The sequence below is a fragment of the Balaenoptera borealis genome, assembly GCF_965194805.1.
Source record: "Balaenoptera borealis genome assembly, chromosome: 7".
Taxonomy (NCBI): Eukaryota; Metazoa; Chordata; class Mammalia; order Artiodactyla; family Balaenopteridae; genus Balaenoptera; species Balaenoptera borealis.
In genome coordinates, this window is record NC_138864.1 from 77811264 (window position 1) to 77829932 (window position 18669).

The 18669-nt window shown below is 34.0% G+C and overlaps 1 protein-coding gene and 1 pseudogene across 2 annotated transcripts in view; both read left to right on the top strand.

Annotated features, from left to right (window-relative positions):
- The window catches only part of STK31 (serine/threonine kinase 31), a gene marked incomplete at its 3' end in the record, with an annotated part of 94148 nt that extends 89451 nt beyond the window's left edge, over positions 1 to 4697 (top strand). Inside the window, 2 exon segments of the mRNA XM_082400428.1 lie at positions 4470 to 4628; positions 4632 to 4697. Of these exon segments, the coding sequence (XP_082256554.1) occupies positions 4470 to 4628; positions 4632 to 4697 (225 nt within the window).
- A 3735-nt stretch (positions 4698 to 8432) lies between these two features.
- Positions 8433 to 18114, top strand: LOC309632674 (tubulin alpha chain-like 3 pseudogene; annotated as a pseudogene). The gene is made up of 2 exons: positions 8433 to 8502; positions 9952 to 18114. The product of its transcript is annotated as a tubulin alpha chain-like 3 pseudogene (transcript).
- The last annotated feature ends 555 nt before the right edge of the window (positions 18115 to 18669 follow it).

Genomic DNA, 18669 nt, shown 5'->3' on the forward strand with positions numbered 1-18669 from the left:
AAAGCATGTATTTTGGTGATTTTGGATGGAATGTTCTGGAGATATTTATTAAGTCTAACTGGTATATTGTGTCATGTAAGACCACTGTGGCCTTCTTGGTTTTCTGTTTGGATGATCTATCTGTCCATTGATGTAAGTGGGGTGTTAAAGTACCCTACTATTACTGTATTGTTGTCAGTTTCTCCCGTTATGCATATTTGCCTTATATATTTAGGTGCTCCTGTATTGGGTGCATATATGTTAATGAGTGTAATATCCTCTTTTTTTATTTATCCCTTTAATGCTTTTCTTTGTCTTTTGTTACAGAGTTTGTTTTAAAGTCTATTTTGTCTGATATGAGAGTTACTACCACCAGTTTTTTTGTTGTTTCCATTTGCACGAAATACCATTTTTCCATCCACTTACTTTCAGTCTGTGTGCTTCTTTAGCTCTGAAGTGAGTTCTGTGTAAGCAGTATACAGATGGGCCTTAATTTTTATCCAATCAGCTACCCTGTGTCTTTTTTTTTTTTTTTTTAATTTATTTATTTATTTTTGGCTGTGTTGGGTCTTCGTTTCTGTGCGAGGGCTTTCTCCAGTTGGCGGTGAGCAGGATCCACTCTTCATCGCGGTGCGCGGGCCTCTCACTGTTGCGGCCTCTCCCGTTGCGGAGCACAGGCTCCAGACGCACAGGCTCAGTAGTTGTGGCTCACGGGCTTAGTTGCTCCGCGGCACGTGGGATCTTCCCAGAGCAGGGCTCGAACGCGTGTCTCCTGCATTGGCAGGCAGATTCTTAACCACTGCGCCACCAGGGAAGCCCTACCCTGTGTCTTTTGATTGGAGCATTTAGTCCATTGACATTTCAAATAATTATTGATAGGTATGTACTTATTGCCATTTTGTTACTTTTTTTCTGGTTATTTTTGCAGTTCTTTTCTGTTTATTTCTTCTCTTTTTATTTCTTCCCTTATGGTTTGATGATTTTCTTTAGTAGTTTGCTTGTGTTTCTTTCTTTCTAGTTTTTGTGTATCTGTTGAAGGTTTTTGATTTGTGGTTACCATGGTATACATATATGCTGATCTATAACTATATCTACTTGTTTTAAACCGGTAGTTATTTAAGTTCAAACAGGTTCTAAAAGATCTATATTTTTACTCCCCTCCCCTGCATTTTGTATGTTTTATGTCATATTTTACATCTTTGTGTTTATCTCTTAACTCTCTGTAGTTACAGTTGATTTTAGAATTTTTTGTCTTTTAATCTTTTTACCAGCTTAAGTGGTTTATCCCCAGCCTTTACTATGTATTTGCCTTTACTAATGGGATTTTTCCTTTTCTGTAGATTCTTTCTTCTTGTTACAGCTTTTTCTTTTCCATTTAGAGGAAACTCTTTAAGCTATGAACTGTTAGCTTTTCTTGTCTGAGAAGTTCTTTATCTCTCCCTCAATTCTAAATGATAATCTTGCTGGATAGAGTATCCTAGGTTCAAGGTTTTCCCCTTTCATTACTCTGAATATGCTATTGCACTCCCTTCTGGCCTGAAAAATTTCTACAGAAAAATAAGCTGATAGTCTTATGTGGGTTCCCTCATATGTGATGCTTTCTTTTTCTCTTGTTGCCTTTATAATTCTTTCTCTTTCGCTTTTGACATTTTAATTATACCTCTTGGTATGAGTCTGTTTGGGTTCATTTTGTTTGGGACCCTCTGTGTTTCCTGTACCTGGATATCTGTTTCCTTCTTCAGGTTTGAGAAGTATTCAGCCATAATTTCATCAAATACATTGTCAACTCATTTCACTTTCTCTTTTTTTTCTGGGACTCCTATAATGCAAATGTTGGTATGCTTCATATTATCTCAAAGATCTCTTAAACTGTTTTCATTCATTATCTCTTAAACTGTTCCATTCATTATTTAATTTTTCCATTCACTGCCTAGTAATTTTAGCATCATTTAGTGATGCTCCTCTAGATACTTTGTTTTGTTGAATACTGGTGATTTTCCAGTTCTGTTATTGCATCTGTGTTTATTAATTGAAATGTTTTGATAAACTTTGTCTCAACAATTATTGGGTTACCCTACATTTTAGTTTGTTCAGGGAAAGAAATTTTAAGAAAAATTAGTTGGTGTCTTGGCAACCTCTAAAAGGTATCAATCAAATTTTAAAATTTTGTTTTAATGGTATGATTATAATCTTGTGGATTTAAACATATTTTAATGTGTCTTAATTTGTTGAAGTCATTTAAAAAAGTATTTTGCTCAAATTCTAATTCGTTGAGAACCCTATTCAAGATGGATCCTGTGACCTTTGTCACAAATTGAATTGTCTTTTATAACTTGCTTTTTGCATAAGATGTCCCTTATTATCTTGTACATTCTTTGCCCAATAACTGGAATTAGCCATTTTCCCAAGGAACCTGGGACCCTTTTAGCAGGAAATTTAGAGACAAAAATATGGGTTGCAAAGGTTGTTCATTGTTATTGGAAGTTCATTTTTTTTTTTAGAAAAAGAAAAATGAATACATATTTTGTATAGGTATTTCCAAATAAAATTCAAGATTATAGGCTTTTTACTTAATTTTAATTACAAATTTCCTCTTTCCTTTTATACTAATATTCATTTTTATGATAGTAACAATTATGTAATTGCTTCATCTTGAAATAAATTTGATAGTTTGAAAATAACAATGATATTATTAGAAACAGTAAGGTTATTGAGTACACTTTAACATTTCTTTGAAGATCTTTCTTTAGGATGTATCTCACAAGATCCTTATCCCACTACGATTGTATAGCCAAAATACTTGTTTTAAAGTCAGTTAAAATAATTTTCTGTGTGATTATTTTACCTGACACATAGTTCATTTGTTTAATTTTGGTTTTGACATTTAGAGATTGCTTTTGTTTTTGTTCTTTAGCTGTGTTTTATAATTTTACAATATTTTATAATTTGCAAGAGGGATAACCTTAAGGTAGAAATTTTTTGTCTATAGTTACTTTTGGGAATTGAGAAGACTTTTTTCCTAGTAATTAGATAATTTTATTTTATACATTTAGATTTTTGATACATTTGTAATTATCCTGGTGTTTGGTGTGAGGAATAGATCTTATCTTATTTTTTTCCATTGGGTCCAGTTGTCCCAGTACCTTTTATTAAAAAGTTATCCACTTCTTCCATTAGAAATGTCATATTTCTTATAATAAGATTTTATTTGCACAAGAGTGTATTTTTAGTTTTTCTGTTTTGTTCCATTGGTGTGTTTATTCGTATTCTTTTGCCATATTCCTTTAATTCACAGACTGTATGATATCTTTTAATACTTGGAAAGGCTAGTTTCTTCCTTATTGATACTCTGTATCAGAACTTTCATGTCTGTTCTCACTTATCATTCTTATAAAAGATCTATACAGTTAACTTACCTAGTTCCAAGGGGGAAAAACTGATTGTATGTTATTGGAATCAGGTAAAGCTTATAAATTAACTTAAAAATTGGCTCATTACTGATGAGATCCTTTTTGTCCAAGAACATGATATGATTTTCTATTTGTTCTAAATCTATTTTTGTGGCTTTCAAGAGTGTGTGCTAGTTTTTTTCATTTAGATTTTGTAATTTTTAGTCAAGTTTATACTTACTAAAGGTATTATCTTTAAATACGTTTAAAAACATATTCTGTAGAATTCAGTATGAGCATTGGCATTCATTCAGTTAGCAAATGTATACTGAATACCTGCTATATCCCTGACACTGTGCTTGTTGTTGGGGATGAAGTGAGAAACTAAGATTTCTGGTCTTATGCATCTTAGAGTCTAATGAGGACACTACCAATAAATAGGTGAGTTTTATTCAGTGTGAAATGTGCTCTGATTGGATTCATCATAGGGAGCAAGAAAAAAAGCATACTTTGGGAGGCGGAACTAGTGGAAGAGGAACATTATAATGTTATTTACTTGTGGTAACACAAATAACGTTCTTTGAAATTGTGGTACATAATAAAATCCGTAATAATGATGATAATGTGTTAGGGGTGGTAGAAATGTTTCAAGAGGAGATCATTTCATAAGTGAAACCAGAAGCAGTTGAAGTAAAGGTTAGGCTACCCTTCCAGACAGAGGAGCTTCAGTGTAAAATTTTCAAAGTGTCAAATTCTGGCTAGTGCCCTAAAAAAGAAGGAAAATGGGAAGTAAAATATACAGGGTTTTTTTGTGAATTTCACTTGTTTTTGATAAATTTCAGTTGTGATTCTTTTCTTTTTCCTTTTACATTTCCCTGTAATTTGATTCCATTGTTTTAATACTGGATTAATCCTTTTCCAATAAAAACCATTGATATTGGTAAAAAATTTTTTAAAACCTAAATAGGAAAAATTGATTTTAGCTCTGTATCATTGATTAAAAGTATTTTTGAATTGGATACTCCTTACTTATTACAAGTTTGTCCTTTCATTCATTTGCTTTGATTTTATTTTTGTTTTGTAACATCTTTTTTCTTACAGGATGATAATGTCAAATCCCTCCTCTGTAGCTTGATCTATTGTAGAAGTTCAGTGACTGCTGAGCAAGTTTTCAATGCTGAATGTTTCTTGCTACCAAAGGGGGAATCAACTCCAAACTCAGAAAAAGATACTGAATACACCCCAAAAAAAGAGGAAGAATAATTAAAGGTGGAGAACTTGGATAAAGATAAGGAAAAGACAAGATATGGTGAAGCCAAATTTGATTGATCAATATTTTTTTGTTGTTGCAGATGTTCCTTTTTAAAACTTTGTTTAGTTTGGTTAAATAAATAGAAAAAAATCTGGAAGTGTTCTGGAGCTAGTTGGGTGTGTCTTTGGTATTCCAGTTGTGAAAATAAAAGATGTTTTTGGTTATGCAAAAAAATTGTATACTTTGAAATTTCATTTAACTAGAGTTGTGAAGGAAGGACTTTCTGTCTGTAGTTACTTTTTGAACTTTTTGAAATTGTATAGCCCGACTATGTTACTTGTAATAGAAAAAGGTTATTAGATTGTTGGACGGCTCCTACACAGACTTTCAGTATGTAGGCCAGCTCATTATGAAGGGTAATACTTTTGTTTAACAGATGATAGTTGGCATATGCTTTGTACCCAGTTTTGGGAATATAAAGATAAGTTAAACGTGGTTCTTACACTTAAAAAGCACATAAATCTATTGAGAAAGTTAGAGATCTAAACAGATCTTCATAACACAGTATAGAATATCTAATGATAGTTCTGGGCAGAGATTTTATGTGGTTACACAGGAGGGATACTCATCTTATGGAAGAGGGGTGTCATGGAAACTTTCTGGAGGAGATACTACCTTAGTTAAATCATAAAGGATGAGTAGTAAAGGTGAAGGACGATCAAGAGTATCTTACTAGCAGAGAAAGCATGATGAAAGCACTGAAGGGAGAAACAGTTTGTGTGTTTAATAGGGAATAGTCATATAGGTAGATGAGGGCTTTATATGAAGTAATAAAATGCTCATACCTTATAATTCTATAGGAAATGTGGAGCCATTGAAGAATTTTAAACAGCTTTAGCTCCCTCAAAATCTGTCTTATACCTACTACCAGGATAAGAGGTAGGGAGACTGATCAGAAGGATATTATGATAAAGTAGGTGAGCAGCGATGAAACTAATATCTACAGAGGGGAAAGAAACAGTGATGACACATATGGGTCCAATTTATGACAGTTAGGCAGTTCTGTCGGACTTGGTGATTGAAGCGTATGTAGACTAAAGTAGTATGTTAGAGTCTCTAGATGCCTATTCAAAATCTAGTCTTTCTTTCTTCCTTAGTAGTAGATAGCAGTTTTATTCGGGGTGGCAGTGTACTTGGTTAAAAGACTACATTTACCATCTTCTCTATTAGTTGAAGCTTTTTGACTAAATTTTTGCAAATAAGGATCCTTAAAAGGAGCTGACTTAGCTTGGAGATGTGTCCTTTCACCCTTACCCCTTTCCTATTGCCTAGAAGTTAACATGGTGGTTAGAATTTGAGCAGTCTCCTCGGATCATGAGGTGACCTTGAGGAAACTCATGAAACTAGGATGATGGAGCAGCAAGTTAGAAGGAGCTGATGTTCCTAATAATTCTGGATCCTTTGTACTAGTCTCAAGATTTCATGTTATTTGAGAGAATAAACCCTTACATCAGAGTGTGGTCCCTATATCAGCAGCCTCAGTATCACCTGGAGGCTTATTTGAAATGCAAATTCTCAGCTCCACTCCAGATTTTTTAAATGAGAATCTTTGGGGTTGGGTGGAGCCTGGCAATCTGTGTTTTAACAAGCACGGTTAAGTCATTGTAATACATACTAAAGAGGACTGTTGCCACACATTCAAGCTATTGTTCCATTTTGGGTTTCTTGTTTTATAGTAGAACTTAATTCTACCTGATTAAGTAATAAAGACACAGCAGTTAGGTTTAAAACAAACTTGGATAATTTAAAGGGGCAAAGAATAGATCACTTTACTTATACTATTTTAAATAAAGAATTAGATTATCATTTTCCAAATGTGTTCTGCTGAATGAACACTAGTCCCTTGGGATGTTCATTACAAAAAGAATTCTGTGATTAGTTGTTTGGAAAATAATGAATGCTAAATTGGAGATTGATCATATTAGAGGGTAAAGGTTCTAAAATGTTTTCCGGAAAAGAAACCTGTTTAGTTTTATTTAGCCAGCATATACCAAAATTGACAATGAGACCCCCTTTTTTTCACGTAATACCTAGCAACTTCTCTCTTGTGAAACTAGAGTTTCAGATTTTGTTACCAAGTTAGATAGTACTTATTTTTATTTCTTGTTTTAAAATGGCAAGTATTAATGTGTGGTGGAAAGAGACAAATTCATGTGTCTCTTCAATGCCACAGATGTTTCTTGAGATATGTGTATATATGTGTAAGGGCAATACAGAGGCAAAAAAATGTGTTCACTGCCCTGTGGGCAGTCTGAGAATAATGCAGTATGTAATAAGCTACAAGAACGAAATGTATGTCATCACAAAGAAGAGGAAGGGAAGAGAGGAATAATGAGGTTGGGGGATAGCTGTTTGACTCATTTTAGAGGTGCAGTAGTATTCTGCTTATTTAGAACTGGAAAAAGGTATTCCAGACAAAGGAAATTAAGAAAGCTCAAAGGGTAGATTTGGGAAAGGGCAAGAATTTGGCTGGAGTATAGGATATTCATGGGGTAGCTGAGAAAAAAGCTTAGGAAAGTATTTTGGGGGCAGATCATAGAGGGTCGTGAGTTGCCAAGAGATGGGACTCTATTATAAATTTATGAGCAGCTGAATCACACAGTCATGCTTATTTTAGAATAAAATAGCTAACTAGAGAGGATGATTTGGGAAATAATGGAAATAAAGAAAAGTCAAGGATGGCATATTTCATTAAAGTAATTGAGGCAAAGAAAACATCTTGTTTTAGATCAAAGTATTGAAAAGGAGAGAATTAAGAGTATAAACTGTTCCTCAAAAGAAATTTATGGGGAACCTCTGGTCCATTTCATAGATTTCATAGTATCAGTGCTAAGTCATTTCAGTGTATATTTAAATGTCAGTATTTGTTAAGTTTCTTTTTAGCATCTCTCTTTTAACTCAACAAATGACATGCTTTATCATTTCTTACTTGTTAGTATAACCATATCTTCTGCCATCAAAACTACATGTGGAAGCAGTTCTGGAATGTAAGGACCTCTGAAGATCTAGTTCTCCATAAAAGCAACAAGAACACTGGCAAAAATTATCAAATGAAAGCTAAGTTGCACATGAAAAGAATACAGACTTCACAGAATTAGTCCAGGAAAGTCACTAAGCAAACATCGTCATCGTCATCAATAACAACTAGCAATAACAATCTCTGTGTTGGTGGGGGGCAGGGAATATGATTTTCAAAGTTGGAAATTGCTATGTTTAAAATGTCCAGTTTTGTGCAAAAAAAAAAAGTGAGACATGAAACAGGAAAGTATGGTCTGTATGCTAGGGAAAAAAGCAACCAATAAAAACTGTCCCAGAGGAAGCTAGATGTTGGACTTTAAGTTCACAAAGACTTTATATCAACTATTAAAATATGTTCAAAGAACTAAAGGAAATCATTTCTAAGAATTAAAGGAAAGTGTGAGAATAATGTTTCACCAAATAGAGAATGCCAGTAGAGAGATAGAAATTATAAGAAAGAACCAAATATAAATTAGGGAGCTGAAAAGTACAACAACCAGAATAAAAAAATTCATGAAAGGGGCTCAACAGCAGATTTGAGTTAACAAAAGAAAAGCTCTGTGAACTTAAAGGTAGGTCAATTTAAGTCATCTAGACTGAGGAACAGAAAGAAAAAGAATGAAGAAAAATGAAGAGACTAAGAGGCCTATGAGACACCATCAAACATACCAACAGCATAATGGGAGTCTTAGAAGGAGAGAAGAAAAAGGGACAGAAAGAATATTGAAGAAATAATGGCTGAAAAATTTCCAAATTTGACAAAAAACATAAATCTACATAATCAAGAAGCTCATCAAATTCCAAGTAGGATAAACTCAAAGAGACTCACAACTAGACACATCATAATCAAACTACTGAAAGCTAAAACCAAGGACAGAATCTTGAAAGTAGCAAGAGAGAAATGATTTACTGAGTACAAGGCATCCTCAATAAGAGCAGCATCTGCTTTTTCATCAGAAATAAATGGAGGCTAGAATTCAGTTGGATGATGTATTCAAAGCATTAAAAGAAAGAAAGCCTTGTCAAACAATTGTATATCCAGCAAAAATGAAGGCGATATTAAGATTTAGATTTATGATGTTAAGCCATTCCTAGATAAACAGAATTTGTTACTAGAATATCTGCCATACAAAAACAAAAAAGGGGTCTTTCAGACTGAAATGAAAGCACACGAGATGGTAACTTCAGTTCACACACAAAAACAAAGAGCACTGGTTAAGGAAAATACATGGGTAAATATAAAACAGTATTAATGTATTTTTGTTTGTAACTCTTTTCTTCTATCTGATTTAAAAGAAAACTGCATAAAGCATTAATTATAAGACTGTGTTAATGACCTTATAATGTGGAAAGATGTAATTTTTCTGACAAAGGAGAGGGGAGAAAATGGAGGTATATTGGGGCAAAGTTTTTGTTTGCTATTGAAATTAAGTTGGTATTAATGCAAACTAGATTGATTTAAGTTAAAATTTTAATTGTAATAACTGGTGCAACCATTAAGAAAATCAGAAGTATGGTTCATTAAGAAAATAAGTATGGTAGAGGAAACAACAAAGGAATGGTACACTAGAAATACCTAACAATAAAGAAAACTGGTGGAGATACAGAGAAAAAAGATACAAGACATACAGAAAACGAACAGCAAAATGAAAGCTGTAAATCTGCTATAGTAATTACATTAAGTACAAATGTATTAAATTTTCCGGTCAAAAGATAGAAACTGGAAAAATATATTTTAAAATAGGATCAAATTATGTGCTGTCTATAAGAGATGCAGTTTTAGTGCCATAACCACAGAGTGGTGTTGACACCTTCAGATCAGCATGAGGGAGTGAGTGCCTTTCCATTCATATTGGCCAAGCTGACATCTAGATTGAGGACACGTGCTGGAAACTCTGTTGCCTAGAGTATGGAATTCAGTCAGATGGTGTCATTCTTGGCAGTAAAAAGGATCAGTAGGAAAATGCTAAAATAGAGCATATGAATGCATCTTTTGTGAGACAAGAGCTGGGAATCATGTGCCCAGAGCACTCTTCCCAACCTAGAACCAACTCTTAGAGATGGGATTCATACAGGGAAGTACCAGTCACTCTTTTACCCAGAGCAGCTTGTTAGCAGAAAGGAGGGTAGTGGGAACAGCTATGTCTGAGGTCACTATGGGGTCAGAGATTGTCTGCCTTGGACTAGAGAGCATCAGAAAGCTGGCAGAACAGTTTCTGACTTTCTGAAGCTTTGGAAGAAACATTGAATCAGGATTTACATCTCTCTTAATAGAGTGGCTCATGATAGAATATAGCAGGAAGACTAAATTGAGTTATCTGTATATTCAGCCTTCAGGATCTTCACTGTTGTAGAGCCTTACAGCTCTATTCTTAGAGCACACAGACTGTAGCTGCATGGTAGACAATGAAGCCATCTGTGACATATGCCGTCATATGCTTGGTGTATAATGCCACCTCTTCTGTTAGCATTAATAGGCTGACAGGTCTTCTATTACTGCTTGCTTCTGGTTTGAAGGGCCTTTGAATGGGTACCTAATTGAATTCCAGAACAAATTAGTAACTTATCTGAGAATATATTTCCCCATGACAACCCTTGCCCTCATCATCTCTGCTGACAGAAACTACCAGGAGCAGCTCTCCATTTCAGACATCACTACTGCTTGCTTTGAGTTCTCCAACCAGCTGGTTAAGTGTGATCCTCAACTTGGGAATTACATGGCCTGCTACCTGCTCTACAAAGGGGATGTTTTTCCCAAGGGTGTGAATGCAACAGTTGCAGCCATAAAGTCAAGGAACTCTGTTCAGTTTATAGATTGGCTTCCAAATGGTTTCAAGGTGGCCATCAACAATCAGCTATCCGTGGTGATGCCAGGAGTTAACCTGGCTGAAGTCCAGAAGGCTATCTGCATGCTGAGCAACAGCACAGCAATTGTGAAGACCTTAACCCTACTAGACCACAGGTTTGACCACATGTATGCCAAGAGGGCATTTCTACATTGGTATATCAGAAGAGGTGTGGGAGTTCTCAGACACCAGGGAAGATTTGGCAGCCTTAGAGAAGGATTATAAGTAAGTGGGGTAAAGTTTCTGATGCAAATATTATTGGTTAAAAAAATGAATAAGTTAAAGTGTTATGCTTTCTTTTTAAAACATTATACGGTTAGTAGGTAGAGTTTCCTTGATTAGAAGAAAAAATAAATTAGGCAAGACCCTAAGTTTCACACTATATCAAATGGCTCAATATTAACAATGAGCACATATTTCCTTGTCTATCAGTGATATTCAGCACTACTACCTGTGACCCTCCTAAGGTTTGGAGTCCTTTGAACTACTGGATCACTTTGTGTGTGTGTGTGTGTGTGAGAGAGAGAGAGAATGGAAACCTGGCTTTATCCTTTGCTTTTTAAACCGAGAGACTCTGAAATCCTGTGCAACGTTTATACTTTTCCTTTCCTGTACATGAGGTAGAAAACTGCACATATAGTTTATTAATGTCATTTCCATATATATATAAAATATATACAGTATATATTACATTGATTAAAGAATTAGAATTTTTTTTAAAAGACCCAATTTAGTTTCAAAGATACAAATAGATTAAGAGTAGAGAGATGGAAAAGATATACCATCCAAACAGTACCCAAAAGAACTAGTGCCTACACTAATATCAGACAAAATAGTCTGTGGCAAAAATTATTACTAAAGATAAAAAATATTTTGTAATGGAAAAAAAGTCAATACATCACAAAGATGTGTGCATACATACATCTAACAGCAGAGTCCCAAATTTATAAAGCAAAACTTGGCAGGATTGAAGAGAGAAATAGACAATTCAACAATAACAATTGGAGATTTTGTTACCTCAGGTTTAATAGTGGATTGAACAACTAGGCAGAAGATAAATAGAAGAAATGAACAACACTATAAATTAAAGGCCAACTTTAGAACACTGTACCCCAAAAGAGCAGAATGCATGTTCTTCTCAGGTGTACATGGAACATTCTACAGGATGGACTATATATGAAATCATGAAACAAGTCTCAAAACAGTTTAAAAGGATTTAAATCATAAGTATGTTTTCTAATCACAGTGGAATGAAATTAGAAATCAATAACAAGGAAATTTAGAAAATTCACAAATATATGGAAATTAAAAAAAAAACACTTCTAAATAACCGATGGATCAAAGAAAGAAATAGCATAAATTAGAAAATACTTTGAGGTGAAGGAAAATGAAAACACAACATACGAAAACTTACAGGATGCAGCTAAAGCAGAGCTTAGAGGGAAATCTATAGCTGTAAATGCTTATGTTAATAAAGGAATAAGATGTCAATCACTAACCTAACCTAACACAGCCTTAGTTTCTATCTTGTTAAGAAACGATAAAATGATGAGCAAACTAAACCAAAAGCAAGCAAAAGAAAAGAAATAATGAAGATTAAAACAAATAAATGAAATAACAGAAAAACAATAGAGAAAATTGAGACCAGAAGTCAGTTCTCTGAAAACATCAACAAAATTGAGAAAAACTTCAGCTAGATGGACCAAGAAAAAAAAGACTCCAGTTATGAAAATGAGTAATTAAAGAAGGGACTTCACTACAGACCTTAGAGAAGTAAAAGAGATTGTAAGGAAGCACTATGAACAACTGTATACCAACAGATAGATAGCCCAGATGAAATGAACAAATTCCTAGGAAGACACAAACCTGAAAAACTGGCACAAGAAGAAGAAAACCTGAATAGACCTATAAGGAGAAACAATTAGTAAATCAGAAAATTCTTACCAAGGAAAGCCCAAGCTAAATGACTGAATGGTGAATTCTACCAAAGACATCACACACACAAAAAAACTATAGATCAATATCTCTTATGAATATAGATGCAAAATTTCTCAACAAAATACTAGCAAACTAAATCTAGCAACATTATACACCATGAACAGCAGGGATTTATCTCAAGAATGCAAGGCTGGTTTAATATTTGAAAATCAATCAATGTAATATACTATATTAATAGAATAAAAACAAAAAGCTTATCTTAATAGATGCAGAAAAAGCATTTAACAATATCCAATACCCCTTTTATGATAAAAACACTTAAACTAATAATGAAGAGTTTACTCAACCTGATAAATAGTATCATTAATAACTCATAGCTAGGGCTTCCCTGGTGATGCAGTGGTTAAGAATCTGCCTGCCAATGCAGAGGACACAGGTTTGAGCCTTGGGCTGGGAAGATCCCACGTGCTGCGGAACAACTAAGCCCCTATGCCACAACTACTGAGCCTGTCCTCTAGAGCCCGGGAGCCACAACTACTGAAGCTCGCGTGCTTAGAGCCTGTGCTCCGCAACAAGAGAAGCCACCGCAATGAGAAGCCTGCACACTGCAACGAAGAGTAGCCCCCGCTCACCACAACTAAAGAAAGCCCGCGTGCAGTGACAAAGACCCAGCGCAGCCAAAACAAAAAACAAAAAAACCCCTCATAGCTAACATCATACTTAATGGTAAAAGACTGGATGATTTCTCCTAAGATAAGGAACAAGTCAAGGCCTCCACTCCTGCCACTTCTCTTTGACATTGTACTATTGGTTTTAGCTAGGACAATTAGACAAGAAAAAGAAATAAAAGGCATCCAGATGGAAAGGGAGGTGTAATACTATTTCTATTCTCACATGACTTGATCTTGTCCACAGAGAATCTTAAGAAATCCATTTTAAAACTTTTAAAAGTAATCAGTTCATCATGGTTGCAGATACAAGGTCATTACATAAAAATAAATTACATTTCTATAACCTAGAAATTTTTATAACAATTTCGTTTACAATATCATAAAGAAAAAATAATTAGGAGTAAATTTAACAAAAGAAGTATAAGACTTGTATACTAAAACTACAAAACATTGGTGAAAGAAAGTAAAGAAAACCTAAATAAACTCAAAGATATATTAATGCATCGGAAGACTTAATATTGTTAAGTTGGTAATACTTAATTATCTAGAGATTCAACACAGTCTCTATCAAAATCTTTGCTTCTGTTTTTACAGAAACTAACAAGCTGATCCTAAAATTCATGTGGAAATGGAATGGACCCAGGATAGCTAAAACAATACTGAAAAAGGAGAACAAATAGGAGGAATCACACTCCTAATTTCCAACTTACTATAAAGCAATGATAATCAAGACAGTGTGGGTGCTGGCATAAGGATAGATATGTAGATCCATGGAATAAGATTGAGAATTTCTATTTATTTATTTATTATTTATTTATTTATTTATTTATGGCTGCATTGGGTCTTAATTGCTGCACAAGGGCTTTCCCTAGTTGCAGTGAGTGGGGACCACTCCTCGTTGCGGTACGTGGGCTGCTCACTGCGGTGGCCTCCCCCGCCGCGGAGCACAGGCTCTAGGCGCGCGGGCTTCAGCAGTTGTGGCATGTGGGCTCAGCAGTTGTAGCCTGTGGGCTCTAGAGTGCAGGCTCAGCAGCTGTGGCACATTAGCTGCTCTGCAGCATGCGGGATCCTCCCGGACCAGGGTTCGAACCCATGTCCCCTGCACTGGCAGACGTATTCTCAACCACTGCGCCACCAGGGAAGCCCAGGAGAGTTTCCATTAAATTACAATATTTTGTGCTTCAAAAGACACTATCAAGAAAGTGAAACGACAACCCACAAAATGGGAGAAATATTTTCAAATCATGTATCTGCTAAAGGACTTGTAGTTAGTGTGAGAACTCCTACAACTGAATAATAAAAAGACAAACCAAATAAAAATGGGCAAAGGCTCTGAACGGATATTTCTCCTAAGAAGATATACAAATGGCCAATAAGCACATGAGAACATGTTCAACATCATTAGTCATTAAGGAAATGCAAATCAAACTACGAGATACAACTTCATAACCACTAGGATGGCTAGGATTAAAAAGTCAGATAATGACAAATGTTGGGGAGGATGAGGAGAAAGTGGAACTGCTGGTAGAAGTGTATAGAGGTACAACTGCTTTGGAAAACAGTTTGGCAGTTCCTCAAAATGTTAAACATGGAATTACCATACAACCTGGGAATTTAACGCCTAGCTAATTACCCATTAGTCATGAAAACCTGTGTTTACACAGAAAACGTGTTCTTGAACAATTATTGCAGCATATTCATGGTAGCCAAAAAGTGGAAATAATCCAAATATCCATCTATTGATGAATGGATAAACATAATGTGGTATATTCATACAATGGAATGTTATTCAACAATAAAAAGGAATAAAGTATTAATACATGCTACAACATGGACAAACCTTGAAAACATAAAAAAAATTCAGTCATAGAAGACTGCATACATTTATCTGAACATTTCATATCTGGGCATTATGGAATGTTCCAAATAGGTAAATCTATAAAGACAGAAATTAGATTAGTAATTGCCTGGGAATGGAGGTAGAGGGTAGAGGGTATGACTGCTAATGGGTGTATGACCTTTTTTGGTGTGATAGAAATAATCTCTAATTAGATAGTGGTGATGGTTTCACAACTCTGAATATACTAAAACCACCGAATTGTTTACTTTTTTTGAAGGGTAAATTTTATGGTACATGAATTATACCTCAAAAAGCTATTATATAAGAAAAAATACACATACGTGTTCATTCAATAAATATTTGAGGGATTCCTGAATGTCAGTTATCATATGTTGCTTTCTTATCTTCTACTAATCCAACTGTGTGTGAGTCACCTACTTTTTCTCCTGGTTTGTGACTTTCAAGCCTAAATCTGCATAAGAATCATCTGGTAATCTTTTAAAAAAATTCAAGTTTCCCAATGTCCGTACCCAGAGATTCTACCTCAGTGTATCAGAGATGGGACTTGGGAATCTATATTTATAACAAGTACCCATAATTATGTCTGATGTAGCTACTCTGGGAGGACCACATTTAGAAAAAGTGTTCTAGGAGAATTTTACCAGCCACATTTTATTCATTGATTTTCCTAGTCCCTTCTTAAAGGGACCTTTACTCTCTGCATTGAATGTGTATAGATTAAAACCAAAAAATTAGAATATTTGTCATATTTGTGGAGAAATAATGTATCTCCTAGTTCTAAATTGATTGAAGAAATCATGAAGGCTGAGACTGACAGATGAGAATATATAAAAATCAACATAGTAAAAATAAAGAATGAGAGCTGTCCAGAAAAATCTGCATGAGTTTAGAAGACAGTGGGTTAATAGTTATAACGCATAAAGTGATTATTCAAATTTATAAGAAAATTACTAAGATTCCAGTAGATAAATGCAGAAATAAACATGTAAATTTTTTTCAAAAATCAAAGAAGTGTAAATTGACCTCTGAATAAAAGCAAATTTCATGCTTAGTAAAGCAGCAAAATATTAAAATGGCAAGGTCCTATGATACTAGCTAAATTGGTGCTGGTTTTCATTTACGAAAGCAGTGTGAAGTTGGTAGATAGTAGTTTGATCCTATGTCTCATGAGCCATGAAAATGATTCTCTCCTTTGATCCTAATGATACTAGTCTTAAAATTTTGTCTTAGGAACATGATTTAACAGAAATAAAGTTACACATAAATACATGTTCAATTGGAAATTGAATAAATATTCAACAAGTGAATTGTTTCATAATTCATTGTACATCAGTATAATAGACTGCTACACAAGCATAAATTATGAAGACACACACATAATGCTCATACATACGGGAAACAATACCTAAAAATGTGCTTGTGAGGAATATAAGGGTAATGAAACATTTTTTAAAATTCTTCATTTTTTCAACATTTTATTATGAACATTTCCCAACATACTGCAAAGTTAAAAGAATTTTACAGTGACTATTCATATATCATCATTTAAGGTATATCATTAACATGTAGTTATACTTTACCGTATAATTTTTCTTTACCTACCTTAATATTTTTATATTTGTTTCTTATTGAGTTTAAAATTTCCCCCAGTATATTGAGCAGAGTTCCCTGTGCTATACAGTAGGTCCTTGTTCGTTATCTATCCCAATATTCTATAACAACCTAAACGGGAAAAGAATTTGAAAAAGAACAGAAAAAAGTAAATAAATAAAACTTAAAAAATTTCCCCCAGTTTTCAAGTAATAATATGACATTTCCTGAGAAACGCTTATTTTTGATTAACAGAGGAGTAACTTAAATTTCACTGAAAGGCTTAGAACTCTTGTAAGTATGTATATGGCCACAAGGTGTAGCTCTGGACCTATCATCCTGGGATACGCATCTGTAAGCAAGGTTGTAGTAAAGGTAACTTCTGAATGCAATCAGACTTGTTTTGTTTTTTTGAGTGAGGGTACAGTAAATTTCTCCTCCATTAAGATCTAAAGTAATTTAGGTTGTATATTTATTTCATTGTTCAAAATGTCTTTGCCACAATTTCTCTTACCTGGAACTTGACCTTCTTACTCCACAGCCTCTGAGTCAGAAGTTTTGGGTTATGCAGCAAATATGTTTGTTACTAGCTGTTTGAAATGATAATTTTAAGAAGATTTAAATTAGTCATGGAAATAGAAATTTTCAGACTTTTTTGTACAGTGAAAACTCATCAAAACTGTAATTTTTCTTTAGTGTGATTATTTGATTAATGTGTGTATTTCTTTAAATATAAACTCTATAAGGTTTGGGACTGTACCTAGCACAATGACAGACATTCAAAAAATATTAGTTGAATGATATATTTAAAGAGTGATTTGAAACTTTTACTGAAGGTTATTTTGTAGGAATTGGTAAATCTACTCTTTAAGAAGTGTGCTTATTCATTTTAACGATAAGATGATTACCTTTAGATATACTTCATAGTTTAAAAATTGCTCCCAGATGAAAATATTTTTCTGTTTTTAGTTGCAAAAAAGAATATAGTCATTTTTAAAGGAAAGTAGAGCCTAATTTGTTGAAATCCATTTTAACCAAAAATGCTTTCTCTTCTTCCCCTTCAAGGAATCCTCAGTTTCTCTCTACATTAGACGTCATCAACTGTCAATTTGTTTCTTCATACCAGAGAATAAAATCATGAGGCAAGAATCCAATAGTATGGTCAAGTAAATCAAACTGTCTACTGGAATAACCAGGGGAAGGGTTTTCCAATTTAAAGTCTTTTTCTTTTTTTTTAAAGGAGAGAATATTTGACAAGCAGTCTATGAAACATAGTATTCTTTTTCATAAAATAAAGCTATTCAGAGTTAAAGGTCTTGGGAAAATTTTAGTTTAAGTAGAGACGTTCTTCTCAAAGAATTTAATGTCATTCTTTTGAATTTCAGCTAGGATGGTAAAAAAAATTCATCAAGGGAGAAGATAAGAACAAACATTTAGGACTCTTATTTTACAGAAAGAAGAGAAATACCAGAGAAACAAGACCACAAAATTACTTAGCTCAAGAATTAAATTATTGACAAACTTTTTGTATTATCCCTGTATACTGCTTTTACATGTGTTCTTTCAACTGTACTTGACAAGGGAGAAGAGTCATTATATACATATAGCCTGAAGGGCTTGGACTTTGAAGGTCTTTACTATCCTTCATTTCCTTAAAAGGTAAGTAATGTTTATATCGCAAACCTGTCTTGTATACCCTCTCCCTCCTCCTTTCTCTCCTATCTCCTCTTTCCCCTTTTTTCTTCTCCCTGCACCTTTTTTTTTTTTTTAACATTACAAGTTCATTTAGAGGAAGATTAATAGCTGCTGAAAGAATTAAATTGGAAACATAAAATATTTCTTGAACAACTTCTACTAAGGTACAGACTTGTTATTGCCATCATGTTTCTGTAACTGCCCCAAAATATTATACATATCAATATTTTAACACTTACTTGCTTTTCCTTGAATATCATGATTTATTTTTATCTGATATCAGCTCCATTTATGGCAACTAACTGGTAACTGCAAATTACAATTGCTATGACAAACTGTATATGAATAATGCAAGCATAATTTTGGTCAT